This window comes from Theropithecus gelada, chromosome 12 (genome assembly GCF_003255815.1).
Source record: "Theropithecus gelada isolate Dixy chromosome 12, Tgel_1.0, whole genome shotgun sequence".
In the NCBI taxonomy this organism is placed as follows: domain Eukaryota; kingdom Metazoa; phylum Chordata; class Mammalia; order Primates; family Cercopithecidae; genus Theropithecus; species Theropithecus gelada.
Window position 1 is genome coordinate 109,948,075 of NC_037680.1, and position 14,539 is coordinate 109,962,613.

General features: G+C 48.9%; 1 protein-coding gene across 1 annotated transcript in view; it reads left to right on the top strand.

Moving 5' to 3' along the window:
- The window catches only part of SAG (S-antigen visual arrestin), a 41,389-nt gene continuing 26,850 nt past the window's right edge, over nt 1-14,539 (top strand). The window contains exons 1-5 of the mRNA XM_025404670.1: nt 1-355; nt 1,506-1,608; nt 8,546-8,606; nt 11,194-11,238; nt 13,065-13,258. Coding sequence (XP_025260455.1) covers nt 1,534-1,608; nt 8,546-8,606; nt 11,194-11,238; nt 13,065-13,258 — 375 coding nt within the window. The 5' untranslated portion in view covers nt 1-355; nt 1,506-1,533. The remainder of the gene's footprint in view (nt 356-1,505; nt 1,609-8,545; nt 8,607-11,193; nt 11,239-13,064; nt 13,259-14,539) is intronic.

Genomic DNA, 14,539 nt, shown 5'->3' on the forward strand with positions numbered 1-14,539 from the left:
GTGAGCTGGGTGACTCATACATCTGAGACCCTCCGTATGGAGACCGGGACGGGGGTGTTGCTTAATGCTTAGAACTGCTGAAACTACCAGTTCACTGTCTCAGCACTAATCCAACTCTGCTCCTTAAGTGGGATTTGGCTTTTAGACATTGAGACCTGGACGCTGGACATCCTCGCTAGATCCCCTACAAATTCCCCACATACACAGGCCAGGGGCCTCAGCGGTGCCTCTGCAGGCTCAGCTGGTGAGACGGCACCAGCTTGCTCAGAACGGGCTGGCTGTTCATCGTCTCAGAGCATAGAGACCCTCTCCTTGCCACCCGGCCCTTCCCACCTGGTTGGTGACAAATCACAAGGTATGTGACCACCACAGGCCAAAACCTTCTCAGAAACCTGGGGCAGGTGTGGGGAAGAGCCAGGATGGGCTTTTTCATGCAGACAGTAGGTCCCGCCTTCACCTTTTCTGTGTGGTTTCCATAAGACTTTGCTATTTAAGGAGACTCGGAGTGAGCCGGGTGCCATGGCTCATGCCTGTAGTCCCAGCGACTCAGGAGGCTGAGGCTGGAGGATCACTTGAAGCCAGGAATTCGAGACGAACTTGAGCAATACAGTCAGGCCCAGTCTCTACAAAAATAAAAAAAAATAAAAAAAAATAATAAAAATAAAAATAAATGAGCTAGACATAGTGTCACACACCTGTAGTCCTAGCGAGTCAGCAGGCTGAGGCAGGAGGATCACGAGCCCAGGAGTTCGAGGTTACGGTGAGCTGTGATTGTGATGCTGCCCTCCAGCCTGGGCGACAGAACGAGATCCTATATCTTAAAAAAAAACCTCAGAGTATGTTTAATTCCAGACCACTAAGACGGCCTCTTAATTGTAATACAGGGTGGCTATCTCTTAGTAGGAATTGCTGAATAGAACTTTTGGGATTTTAATATAGTCTTTAAAAAAAAAATTGATAGGATCTTGCTATGTCCCCCAGGCCAGTCTCCAGCTCCTGGCTTCAAATGATCCTCTCACTTCAGCCTCCCAAAGTGTTGAGATTACAGGTGTGAGCCACAGTACCCGGCCATTAATATATTCTTGAAAACAGTCTTTGTGAAGTAGTTATGTTGTGGTTTTCAGGAACTTTTTTGATTTATTTGCCATTAGACACAGTCACGATAGAACTTTAAATTCCACCTGGCTAAGTGTGATAACACCAAAGGTTAGCCAGAAAGTAAAACCTCACTGGAATCTAGCTAGACTCCCTGGTGAGGTGTACTGAGAAATGTCTGAAGCTTACCAAGAAAAATAAAATATCGAAAACACCCCAAATCATGCTGCAGTAAAATACAAACTAAGCAAAGACTCATCAGTGAAACTCGGATGTTGAAGCCGGTAGAAGGGAATGCTGAGGGTGCACAGCATCTCGTGAGTAGATTTCATACCCAGGATGTTCTTGACTTGATATTTAGGATTGTCTTACCTTTCTCCAGTCCTCTAACGCCTGACCAACACCCCAAGGTGGTAGAAGTTGCCAGGGACAGATAACATGGCAGCCAGCGGGAAGACCAGCAAGTCCGAACCGAACCATGTTATCTTCAAGAAGATCTCCCGGGACAAATCGGTGAGTGGTGCAGCAGTGAGTGGTTTGATAGAAATTATTGTTTTTTTAAAATGGAGCTTTTTCAAGTACAGTGTAGTCATGAGCAACATCAAAACTCTTTGAGGACCAGGGCACGTGGCTCATGCCTGTAATCCCAGCACTTTGGGAGGCTGAAGTGGGATAACTTGAGGCCAGGAGTTCAAGACAAGCCTGGCCAACATGGCAAAACCCATCTCTACTAAAAATAAAAAAAATCAGCTGGGTATGGTAGCAGGCACCTGTAATCCCAGGCTTGGGAGGCTGAGGCACAAGAATCACTTGAACCCAGGAGGCAGAGGTTGCAGCGAGCCCAGATCATGCCACTGCACTCTAGCCTGGGTAACAGAGGGAGACTCTGTCTCAAATAAAAAACAAACCCTGTGAGGGCCGGGGAAGCTTTGTGTCTATTTTCGTCTCTGTCTAAGATGGATGATCACTGAGATATAAATGAGTGAATGAACTGCAGAAATATAGGTTCTCTTCAATCTCATCAAGACTTTAGTCCTATGACCCTCAGTTTTCTCCCAATCCCTCAATCCCCACACTGACTCCCCCACCTCTGCTTCTTTTCCTAGCCGGCCTTGAACCCTCGACCTGCTATTTAAACACTGTTATTTAAACAGTGTTTTGTCAGTGTTACCTGTGATTCCCTTGGCCTTTTGTCTATCTCTTGTGTCACCTGCCTGGGTAAAACCCAGACAGTGATCAATGTGACTCCTTCTTCTCTGTGCACCTACCCCACCACGGGACTCTCAAGCCTCAGCTGGGCCTGCAGGGCCTCAGTCTGCCCCCTTCCACCACTCTCCAGGAGCACGTTAGATGCTCCAGGTGTGTCCATGAACTTCCTGGCATGGGAGAGGGTCCACCGTCCAGCGTCTGTGGTTAGCTCCACTCAACATTTTCTTTTTTTTTTTTTTTTTTGAGACGGAGTCTGGCTCTGTTGCCCAGGCTGGAGTGCGGTGGCCGGATCTCAGCTCACTGCAAGCTCCGCCTCCCAGGTTCACGCCATTCTCCTGCCTCAGCCTCCCGAGCAGCTGGGACTACAGGCGCCCGCCACCTCGCCCAGCTAGTTTTTTGTATTTTTAGTAGAGACGGGGTTTCACCGTGTTAACCAGGATGGTCTCGATCTCCTGACCTAGTGATCCGCCCGTCTTGGCCTCCCAAAGTGCTGGGATTACAGGCTTGAGCCACCGCGCCCGGCCAACATCTTCTTAAGAGCCAAAACTCTAGCTCAGCACCATCCAGTGCAAGCCACATACGTAATTTTAAATTTTCTAGTAGCCACATTTAAAAAGTAGTAAGAAACAGGCGAAATTCATTTTGATGCTATATTTTATTTTAACCCAGTATATAAAAAAAACTGTCAGTTCAGCTCATAAATAATATAAGAATTATTGAAATCTGGTGTGTATTTTACATTTACAGAACATGTCAATTTGGAATGGCCATATTTCAGGTGTCCGGGAACCACCTTAAGCAGTGGCTACCTTACTGGACAGGGTAGCTCGCCATCATTCTGGGTTTTCTTTTTTGTTTTTTTTTGTTTTTTTGAGACGGAGTCTCATTCTGTCACCCAGGCTGGAGTGCAGTGGCGTGATCTCGGCTCACTGCAACCCCCGCCTCCTGGGTTCAAGCAATTCTTTTGCCTCAGCCTCCCTAGTAACTGGGACTACAGGCACCCGCCACCACGCCTGGCTAATTCTTGTATTTTTAGTAGAGATGGGGTTTCACCATGTTGGCCAGGCTGGTCTTGAACTCCTGACCTCAGGTGATCCCCTGATCTTGGCCTCCCAAAGTGCTGAGATTACAGGTGTGAGCCACCGCGCCTGGCCCATTGTGGCTGACTTCTGAAACCCGTATGGGGGCTAAAGAACCTCCCCATCCTTACTGTGCCACCCAGGAGATCCGGCTTTGCCTGTGTGCTTCCCGCCTTCTCCTTTCCTAGCTAAGGAACTCGGTCATTTTAATCAAGTACTCTGATTCTTTCGTTCTCCAAGCTCTTTCCCAAGTTGTATCTTTCCAGTCCATTTTATCTCAACTTCTGACTGAAGAGGAAACCACTCGTGTTGGTGTCCCACATTGTTTTCCCCTCGCTCCTAGATAGACATCCTTTCCACCCAGAAATGTAGAGGGTTTTTGTAGATAAGTCATCACAGTGGGGAAAAGATTATTCAATTCCTGTCTCATGTATTCGGATCATTTTGCCAGCGACGTCTGTGTGGCCCCAGGCATGAGGTGCCAGGGCTTTGAGTCCATTACTCTGTGATTCTCTGGACGCTGCCCTCTTCTTTGACCTTCATCCTCCAGCAGGTGGCTAAATGCCCCCGCTCCCGGCGTCTCACCCACACTTGACAACATCCAGAAGGAAGAGGCTGTGGTGTCCTGGGGTCTCTTGTAAGGGTCAGGAAATCTTTCCCAAGCCTCTTCTCCCATATCTCATTGGCCAAAACTGGGTCACATGCCCACCGTAAGCCAATCCCAAGGCAGAAGAATTAGATGATCACAGTGAATCAGGCCAATCAAGAATCGTTCCCTGGAGCTGGCCTCCTCTGAGCACACCGTCTGGTGGAAGATGGTGGTCCCTGAACACAGTTTGCAGCTTTTATCCACAAGAAGGGGTGTGTGGCTGTTGGATGGCCCCCCGAAGGCTGGCTACAGTCTCACATCACCCACTTCTCTACCTGCCCCCATCCTGCCTCTGCCCAGCATTTTGGGAGGCTGAGGTGGGTGGATGACCTGAGATCAAGAGTTCGAGACCAGCCTGGCCAACATGGAGAAACCCCGTCTCTACTAAAAGTACAAAAATTAGCTGGGCGTGGTGGCGCATGCCTGTAATCCCAGCCTCTCAGGAGGCTGAGGCTGGAGAATCGCTTGAACACAGGAAGTAGAGGTTGCAGTGAGCCGAGATCGCGCCATTGCACTTCAGCCTGGGCAACAAGGCGAAACTCTGTCTCAAAAAACAAAACAAAACAAATAAATAAATAAGTACCGACCTTATGCACCTCAAAACAACCACCAACTACCCTCGACCCTATATCCTTTCTAATTCTTCTTCCCTTGCAACCGAACCTTTTGAAAGAGAAGAAACATGTCCTCTCTTCACCTACCCTCTTCTCTCCCAGCCACTCTCCAGTGCCCTCATCTGCACCACAGTCAGGCTGCCTAACCGGCCCTCCCCTTGCCGATCCATTCTCCACTTTACTGCTGATATGAGCTAAATCTCAGTGCTCCCTTCTATAAAATGGGCTCCATTCCTATCTCATTGAGTTGCTGTGAGGATTAAGTGAAACCATGTGGTCAAAGTGCTTAGCTTGGCCCTTGATACATGATAAGCACTCTAAATGCTATTTAATTCTTCCAAAAGCTATTTCTCTATTTAGCTTCTCTAAATACTGTTTAATTCAAGTCTTTCATCCTGCTTAAAACGCTTCAACGTCTTCTGAGGTTCTTTAGGGCCACGTCCTATGAGACCATTTCAGCAGCAGCCTGCATCCCCATTCGGTGGCCATTCACCTGCAGGTGAAGCCATTGGCAGTTCCAGAAGCATTCTCAGGGCCCCGGGCTTTGTATACATTTTGCTCAGACAGCATGCCCTCACCGTCCCCTGTCCGCTGGCTATGCCATTTGTCCACTGGATAGAGCCTCCTCTGAAAGCAAGAGCCTTCCCCCTCGCCTTCCCTCCTCACTGCCCTCCCCTCGGGCTTCCTCCCCACCAGCCTTTGCCCTGGCATTTATTCCAGGGGCACAATTGTCAGTTCACTTGTTGGGCTCCCAACCAAAAAGCAGGGACCTTGGGGACCAAGGGGATGTCTTCTTCAGTTTTTATTTTCAGTAGCCAGCAGCTGCTGGGGCCTCCATAGCCGTGTACGGGATGAATGAAAGCAGCACTTGCCTAATTGACAGGCGAAGTCTAGCAGAGGAGACAGGCTCCTGCAAGAACACCCAGAACGTGGTGTGCTGCATGCTGAGGTGGAATCACAGGCCACGTGCTCCCAGGGAACCAAAGGCCAGGGGGTGCTGGGCAAAGGGAGAGATGGGGACCCTGAGGTGTCCCCTGAAGCGTGGATAGGATTGCCCCCAGGTGAAAGGGCAGCAGAAGGGCCTTCCTTAGAGTGGAAACAATAGGAACAGAGGCACAAATCTGTGGTGTTTAGGGGAGCTGTGGCAGAGCCGCTGTGGCCAGAGCCCAGGGAAGAGCAGAGCTGTTAGAGGGGACACTCTCAGGGTGGCCACGCACCAGGCCCTGGAGTTTATGCCACAGAGAAGGAGTGAGCAGCCACTAGACACTGAGCAGCTGAATAGCGATGTAATAGTTACCATTCCTGCAAGGCAGCCTCCAAATAGGTTGATTTGAGGAGAATTTTTTTTTTTTAGAGACAGGGTCTCACTCTGGGGACCAGTGAAGATCTCTTTACCCCCTTTGTGGGAGAGCAGGGTTGGAGTACAATGGTATGATCATAGCTCACTGCAGCCTCAACCTCCTAGGCTCAAGTGATCCTCCTTCCTCAGCCTCCCAAGTAGTTGAGACTACAAGCAGGCACCACCTTGCCAGGCTAATCTTTTTTTTTTTTTTTGGAGAGATGGCAGGGGGCAGAGGAGGGGGTATCACTTTGTTACCCAGGCTTGAACTCCTGACTTCAGGCGATCCCTCCCACCTCGGTCTCTCAGTGCTGTGATTACAGGCATGAGCCACTCACTGTACCTGGCCAGAGAAGAGTTTTTAAAAGGGGCTGTTTGCTAAGGTGTAGGCAGGTGTGAAAGAAATCACAAGAAATAGCCAGGTACAGTGGTGGCTCATGCCTGTAATCCCAGCACTTTGGAAGGCCGAGGTGGGGGGATTGCTTGAGCCCAGGAGTTTGAGACCAGCCTGGGCAACATGGCGAGACCCCGTCTCTACAAAAAAATATATAAAAAATTAGCTGGGCATGGTGGCGTGCAACTGCAGTCCCAGCTACCTGGGAGGCTGAAGTCAGAGGATCACTTGATCTCGGGAAGCAGAGGTTACAGTGAGGTGAGATAGTACCACTGCACTCCGGCCTGGGTGACAGAATGAGACCTTGTCTCAAAAAAAAAAAAAAAAAATTACAAGAAAGAGCTCAGTGCGCCACATGGCAGTGACGAGCAGCTGAGCGCTGGCACCTCCCTGGGGCTAAGGGATCACACAAGTCTCAGAATCCCGAGGCCCTCAGGGCTACCTGCCAGGAACTGTGATCCGCACTAGGGGGCTGTGCCAGCCCCAGACCCGGCCACCATGCAGGCAAGGTGGGGACAAACATCTGGCCCACCTTGCCCAGAAGCCAGAGGACCAGGGAATCTACTAGGGTAACACACCCTGGTCAGCCCCCCAGGGGGATCTTGAGGGCAAGGCCAATACACCCACAGTGTTTAGGAAGCTGGGACTCACTGCAGGAACCAGCAGGTAGCAGTGTGAGTCCTGGTCAGCCCGCTCCTCTCAGATGCCAGGCTTCCACACCACCCAGGCTAGTGAGGCCTCCCAAATATGCTTAGCGCTGGGAGTATAAGGTTTCCTGCAGAATCTTCTCTGTAAACCAGGGTTCTAGCGGTATTTGCTTGAAGTCACTTCAGCATCAATCATGCAAGTAACTTAGAGGACACAGGGCCACACTTCGGGACATCTGATATGGGTGGAAGGGGAGCGTAGAGGAGAGGACTTAATGCCAACAAAAATGATTCAGGCTGTTCCTGGAATACAAAATATTCATTTGAAGAAGGGGACCAGCCAGGGGGCCACTTAGTGAAAGAGTATGCTCTCATTCATGGCTGCACTTGGCAAACACTGAATCCCTGTGTGCCCGGGACTGTGCAGTAGATGCTGAAAGACGTGCAGAGACTCCGGGTTACCACCACCAAGGCACAGTCCTATGGGTTGAAGTGCTGAGGGCTGGGGAACCCAACCCTGCTCTCCCATGAGTGGGTGGAGACCTTTGCTGCCAGGGGCAGGGCAGGGGCAGGGCCTGTGGGACCAGATGATGGCCATCCCCTCTCCACCCAGCTCCCTCGGGCTACGGCTTCAGGTCTACCTGTGCAGAAGTTCACCTGGTGGGATTTCAGGGGCTTCTCCAGAACTCCCACCTCTTTGCTCTGTCCAGAAGTTCTTTTTTTTTTTTTTCTTTTTCTTTTTTTTTTTTTTTTGAGACAGAGTCTTGCTCTGTCACCCAGGCTGGAGTGCAGTGGCACTATCTCTGCTCACTGCAACTTCCACTTCCCAGGCTCAAGAAATTCTCCTGCCTCAGTCTCTCAGGTAGCTGGGATGACAGGCACACACCATCATGCCCAGCTAATTTTTGTGTTTTTAGTAGAGATGGGGTTTCGTCATGTTGGCCAGGCTGGTCTCAATCAAACTCCTGACCTCAGGTGATCCACCCGCCTCAGCCTCCCAAAGTGCTGGGATTACAGGGGTAAGCCACCACACCCGGCCTGTCCAGAAGTTCTTGTAACAAAGAGGGGATACCTTTCATTCCACAACTGGAAATAAAAGATGTAATATGCAAATGAATGGCAAACATCTCATTTGCATATTTTTCTTTTTTTTTTCTTTTTTGAGACTGAGTCTCACTCTGTTGCCCAGGCTGGAGTGCAGTGGCACGCTCTTGGCTCACTACAACCTCTGCCTCCCAGGTTCAAGCGATTCTCCTACCTCAGCCTCCTGAGTAGCTGGGACTACAGGCGCATGCCACCATGCCCAGCTAATTTTTGTATTTTTTTTTTTTAGTAGAGACAGGGTTTCACCGTATTGGCCAGGTTCAAACTCCTGACCTCGTGATCCGCCCCTCTTGGCCTCCCAAAGTGCTGAGATTACAGGCGTGAGCCACCGCGCCCAGGCTGCTGCTGGTTTTTATCATGGATGCCTTAGCTTAGCATTCTTTGGCCCTTAGACCCACACCCGTTTGTCTTGCAGGTGACCATCTACCTGGGGAAGAGAGACTACATAGACCATGTCAGCCAAGTCCAGCCTGTGGGTAAGTTGCTTGGAGAAAATTGTAATGCTGGTTTTCCTTTAAGTCACAGATAACTGCTCACTTTGTATTTTCAAAAATCAGCCTTGCTAATAATCTAATTAAAGAAGTGCAAATTAAAACATCAGTGAGTTTCCACTGGCTGAGTGGGAACAATTTTATTTACTTTTATTTTTATTTTTTTGAGATGGAGTTTCGTTCTTGTTGGCCAGACTGGAGTGCAGTGGCACAATCTCAGCTCACTGCAACCTCTGCCTCCCAGGTTCAAGTGATTCTCCTGCCTCAGCCTCCCAAGTAGCTGGGATTACAGGCGTGCATCACCACGCCCAGCTAATTTTGTATTTTTAGTAGAGATGGGGTTTCACCATGTTGGTCAGGCTGGTCTCAAATTCCTGACCTCAGTTAATCCACCCGCCTCGGCCTCCCAAAGTGCTGGGATTACAGGCTTGAACCACCTGTGTCCGGCTGGAAAGAATTTTAAAGAGTGTGAAGAGACAAAGGACTCATGTCTGGAATGTATGAAGAACGCTCAGAACTCAGCAGTACAAAAAGCAAGATCCTATGAGAAAACGGGGGAAAGACAGGAAGAGACATTTCATCAAAGAAGATACACGAAGACAAGCAAGCACGTGAAAACATCTTTGGTATCATTAGCCATCGGGGAAATACAGATTAAAGCTACAGTGAGAGTGTATTATATGCCTCCCAAAATGGCTAAAATATTTTAGGTTAGTGCAAAAGTAATTGCAGTTTTTTGCCATTACTTTCAATGTAGTGGCGCGATCTTGGCTCACTGCAACCTCCACCTCCCGGGCTCAAGCGATCCTCTGTCCTCAGCCTCCCAAGTAGCTGAGACTACAGGCATGTGCCACCATGCCCCGCTAATTTTTGTATTTTTTGTCGAGATAGAGTTTTGCCATGTTACCCAGGCTGGTCTCGAACTCCTGAGCTCAAGTGATCTGCCTGCCTCAGCCTCCCAAAGTGCTGAGATTACAGGTGCGAGCCACTGTGCCCAGCAGCAGTTTCTTAAAACACGAAACATGTACTTACCATATGATCCAACAGTTGCATCCCGGGCACTTATCTCAGAGAAATGAAAACTTGTGTCCTCACAAAAACCTATACATGATTGTTCGCAGCAGTTTTATTTGTGGTAGCTCCAAACCGGAAAGAACCAAAATGTTTCTCAGAACGTCCCACGTCAGCTTCCTAGTTTTGATATTGTACTGTAATTATGGCAGATGGAACCATTGGGAGAAACTGGATGAAGGATACGAGGGACGTCTCTGTACTATCTTTGCAACTTCCTGTGAATCTATAATCATTTCAACACAAAACGTTTTTTAAAGAGTGTAGAAAAACTGGCAGTTTCAGACACTGGATATGAAAATGTGCCTTGGCAAAACACTTTCTGGCAGGTTATTTGACAGCATGTTATCAAAAGCCAAATCCAATTCTATAATTTATTTTTAAAAAGTCATGGAGAGATATGAAGATGTATGTATAAGGATGTTCATCACAATATTAATCACAATGGGAAAAACTGGAAAAAACCTAGATGCCCTAACAATAGGAAGTGATTAAATAATTTATGGTACATCCATTCAGTGGAGTAATATGTAGCTATTAAAATGCTTAGCACATGTTTTCTCTATATGTGTGTGTATATATATACGTGTGTGTATAGATGTATGTATGTATGAATAGATGTTTGCAATGTATAATTGAGTGAGGAAAGCAGTTAGCTGAACAGTAAGTACAATAGGATCTTTTTTTTTCTTAGTAAAAGCATTCATATAATTAAGTTATATATGTCTGGAAAAATTTTTTTTTGGGCAGGGGTGCGGGGCAGTGTCTCACTGTCACCCAGGCTGGAGTGCAGTAGCATGGTCACAGCTCACTGCAGCCTCAACCTCCCAGGTTCAAGAAATCCCCCTACCTCCGCCTCTCATGTAGCTGGGACCACAGGCAGGCACCACCATGCCTGGCCCATGCCCTGCTAACTTTTTTTCTTTTTTCTTTTTTGTATGTTTTGAGAAAATATCTGGTTCTATTACCCAGGCTGGAGTCCAGTGGCATGATCATGGCTCACTGCAGACTTGACATCCCAGACTCGAGGGATCCTCCTGCCTCAGCCTCCTGAGTAGTCGGGACTACAGGCATGCACCACCACACCCAGCTAACTTTTTAAATTTTATGTAAAGACAGGCTCTCATTTTGTTACCCAGGCTGCTGCTAATTTTTTAAAAAGCTTTTTGTAGAGACAAGGATCTCACTGTGTTGCTCAGGCTGCTCTCAAACTCCTAGGCTCGAGCAGTCCCCCTGCCTCGGCCTCCCAAAGTGCTGGGATTACAGGCATGAGCCACCACACCTGGCCTGGAAAAATAAAATAAAAGTCTGCACCGAGAGCTTCACAATAGGTATTTCTAGGTAGTAGGAATTTGGATGACTTTTTGCCCTTAACTTTTCTTTCTTTCTTATAATGAACATGGATTACATGTGCAATTAAAAACATACATAGTTTTTAAAGTAGGTGTCTGGTTTCTTTGATCTTCTCCACCCTCACTGCTCTCTCCCTCTTTTGCCTTAGATGGTGTCGTGCTGGTTGATCCTGATCTCGTGAAGGGAAAGAAAGGTGAGATGAAGCCCCTTGTCTCAGGCTGGTTTCTGGGTGGAGTGGGCTGCTCTCTGGGCAGCTCTGGGAAGGGGCATTTACGTGGAAGGAGAGACAGGAAGGCAGAGGCAGCGCTCTTGCACATGGAACCAGTGCCAGGCCCGTTGACCCACACTCCCGTACCTAATTCACGTGACATAGGTCCCGTTGACACCAGAGCTCACTCGCTCAGCAAAGTCATTGTCCAGGGTGGCAGATAAGTAGATGGTAGATGGAGCCCAGGTCTGTGGCCCCCATCCGTGTGTGCTAGCCCCTGTATCGTGTACTTCTGTGCTAGGGGCAAACTCAGGAGGGCGCCTGGGGTGCCTGGGACTCAGGAGGACACCAGACCTTGAATGAATGAGGGCAGAGTGAGTGGACAGTGTTTCTTCCGAGTCAGTGGTGAGGGGCAGTTACTGTTGGGGCTGACGGGCAAAATTCTCAACCAACACCAAAAAGGGGCAAATGATGCCTGCCGGGAGACAGGGGGAGTAAGACCCGGAATTTATGATGGCGCTTACTTTGATGGTTCTGAACAAGTGTCACGGTGCCCTTGAAGATTTCTGGCAGTTTTGATGTGTGTGGTAAGTAATTTGTTACTAATAACAGTTGCGTAAACCAAATTAGAACAGATTCCAGCTATCCTTGTGATAATGTCACTGACTCAGTTCCATTCTAAATATGCCTTTTTGAGTGTTGCTACTGGCAACATCAAGGAATTGTTGAGAACCCTGGATGTGCCACTGGAATATGTCAGCTGTGGGGCCATCAGCATCGAGAGGGGCATGGCTGAAATGGGGCCCCAAACGGCCCCCTCTGTCCTCTCCACCTTCCTCCTGGATGCCCTGCTCCTCTCTGGACCAGGAGACATCTGAAAGCCCATGTCCTTGACCAGAGAAGGGCGCCTGTTCTCAGGGAAAGCCACAGCACAGGACAGCTGTCAAACCGGGTGGTCTCTGGGCACCTTCTTAGTCCTGACTTTGAATGAGGGGCGAGTGAGTGGCCACCATTTCTTCTGAGTCAGCAGCGAGGGGCAGTTACCTTTGAGGCTGACAGGCAAAATTCTCAACCAACAGCTGCCAGCACTTGGAGGGGCCACCTCAGACGTGCTTTATATTTGAGAGATACATGCTTCGTGTCTTTTTTAGAAGGCGTAGTGAACTTCCATACAATTCTTTTAGTCCACTGGGTGCGCACTTTAAGTCTGTTCAACAAGTGGAATTTTCAGAAGTGGGGGTTTGGAGCACGCTCAGTATGTTTCAGAGCAGTGTGAAAAGGAGGCTGGAACTCGAGCCTTCTCAATTTGGACTTCACCTCCCCATGTGGCCTGTGAGCCTTCTGGCTCCTCGCTTAGCCCACGATTAACTCCGGCCCACATCTGCTTGGCTGCCCAGCACTGTTTCCCTCTGCATCTTACCTTCTTCCTTCATTCGTCCAGACATCCTGCCCGCCAGAACGTGAGCAGCCAGCACTGTCTCAAAGCCTCTGAGGCCACGGAGCTAGGGAATGAAGGGGGCGGGCAGGATGGAGGGGACTGGGTCCTCTGTCTGCAGATTCCTACCATTCTGACAACATGACACAATTGGGAGGGAGATGCCAGGATCTCCAGTTAGAGTGGTGAACCCTCATGAGGGGGCTGATTCTCCAGAGCGGTGTGGAGTAGCTGGGTGTCAGGGTTCTCTCCAGTCCCAACCCGCATCCTTTCCAGATGCTAAAAGTTGAAAACCCGGGCCCGCTACCCACTCCATCAGTGGTGGTGGGTGCCAGGCCGAGTGCCAAGTCCAACCCTGCCTTCATCTCCTTTGCAGTGTATGTCACTCTGACCTGCGCCTTCCGCTATGGCCAAGAGGACATTGATGTGATTGGCCTGGCCTTCCGCAGGGACCTGTACTTCTCCCGGGTCCAGGTGTACCCTCCTGTGGGGGCCGCGAGCACCCCCACAAAGCTGCAAGAGAGCCTGCTCAAAAAGCTGGGGAGCAACACGTACCCCTTTCTGCTGACGGTGGGTGACTCCTCCAGCCGGCCCTGCTTCCTTCACCCGCAGCACCTTATCATGTGGGTGGGGGCAAAGGGAAGGGGACAGAGGAAGAACTTCACATCCGCGGGCCTGGAAATTGCACCCTTGAAAGAAATTCTAGATTGCATGGTCTGTGATTGTCTTTTTTTAAGTCTTTGAAAATAGCCTCTCAGCCTTTGAAGACACCCTTTCAACCTACCGTTTACATATTTCCCTTCACCCGACCCCCTAATTACATGAGCACGTGTTATTCCTTTGCTTGCTAAGCTGGAAAAAGCAAGCTCACGGAAGTGCCTCTCGGCCCTGGGGAGTTCTCAGCAGGAAAGGGTTCCCTACGGGACGGGAGAGCTTAGGGAAGTAAGATGTCATCTTTTCCCTTGCCTGCAGATTGGGGGATCACAGGAGATATCTTCATCTTTCTGGGGGCCCGTCTCTCATCCATTGAGACCTGGCTACCTACGGTGCCAGTGTGCAAACTCTCTGAAGTCTTGGGCGTGAGCTCAGTTGGGGAAGCTACCATTCCCTTTATTAGCATGTTTATTTGTCTTAAGAGCATATACACTTCCAAAGTAACATGGTTCAGCCTTAAAAAGGAATGAAATTCTGTTCTGTGCTACACCATGGATGAATCTTGAATACGTTATACTAAATGAAAGGAGCCAGACACAAAAAGACAAATACTCGATGGTTTCGCTTACAGGAGATACCTGGAGTATCCGATTCATACCGACAGAGACAGAATAGTGCTTCCCACGGGCTGGGGGGTTGGAGGATGGGGAGTTGGGGTTTAATGGGAACAGAGCTTCAGATTGGCATGATGAAAAACATTCTGGTGATAGATAGTGGTGATTACTGCAGAATATACTGTGAATATACTTCATGCCAGTGAACCATAAAAATAGCTTAAATGGTAAATTTGATGTCATTCTATGTTTATCACAATTGTTTTACAAAATCACATTTATGAAAAAGTTATATGGTCCTGGGTGCTCCCATATACCTGTGCTGGGAGTTTGAAGTGAGATAACCTTTGAGAGCCAATATGTCAACATGTATTGAAAGCCTTTAAAAATGTGCTTCTCCGAGATCAGGAGATTGAGACCATCCTGGCTAACATGGTGAAACTCCATCTCTACTAAAAATACAAAAAAAAAAAAAAAAAAAAAAAGCCAGGTGTGGTGGCAGGTGCCTGTAGTCCCAGCTACTCCGGAGGCTGAGGCAGGAGAATGGTGTGAACCCGAGAGGCAGAGCTTGCAGTGAGCCGAG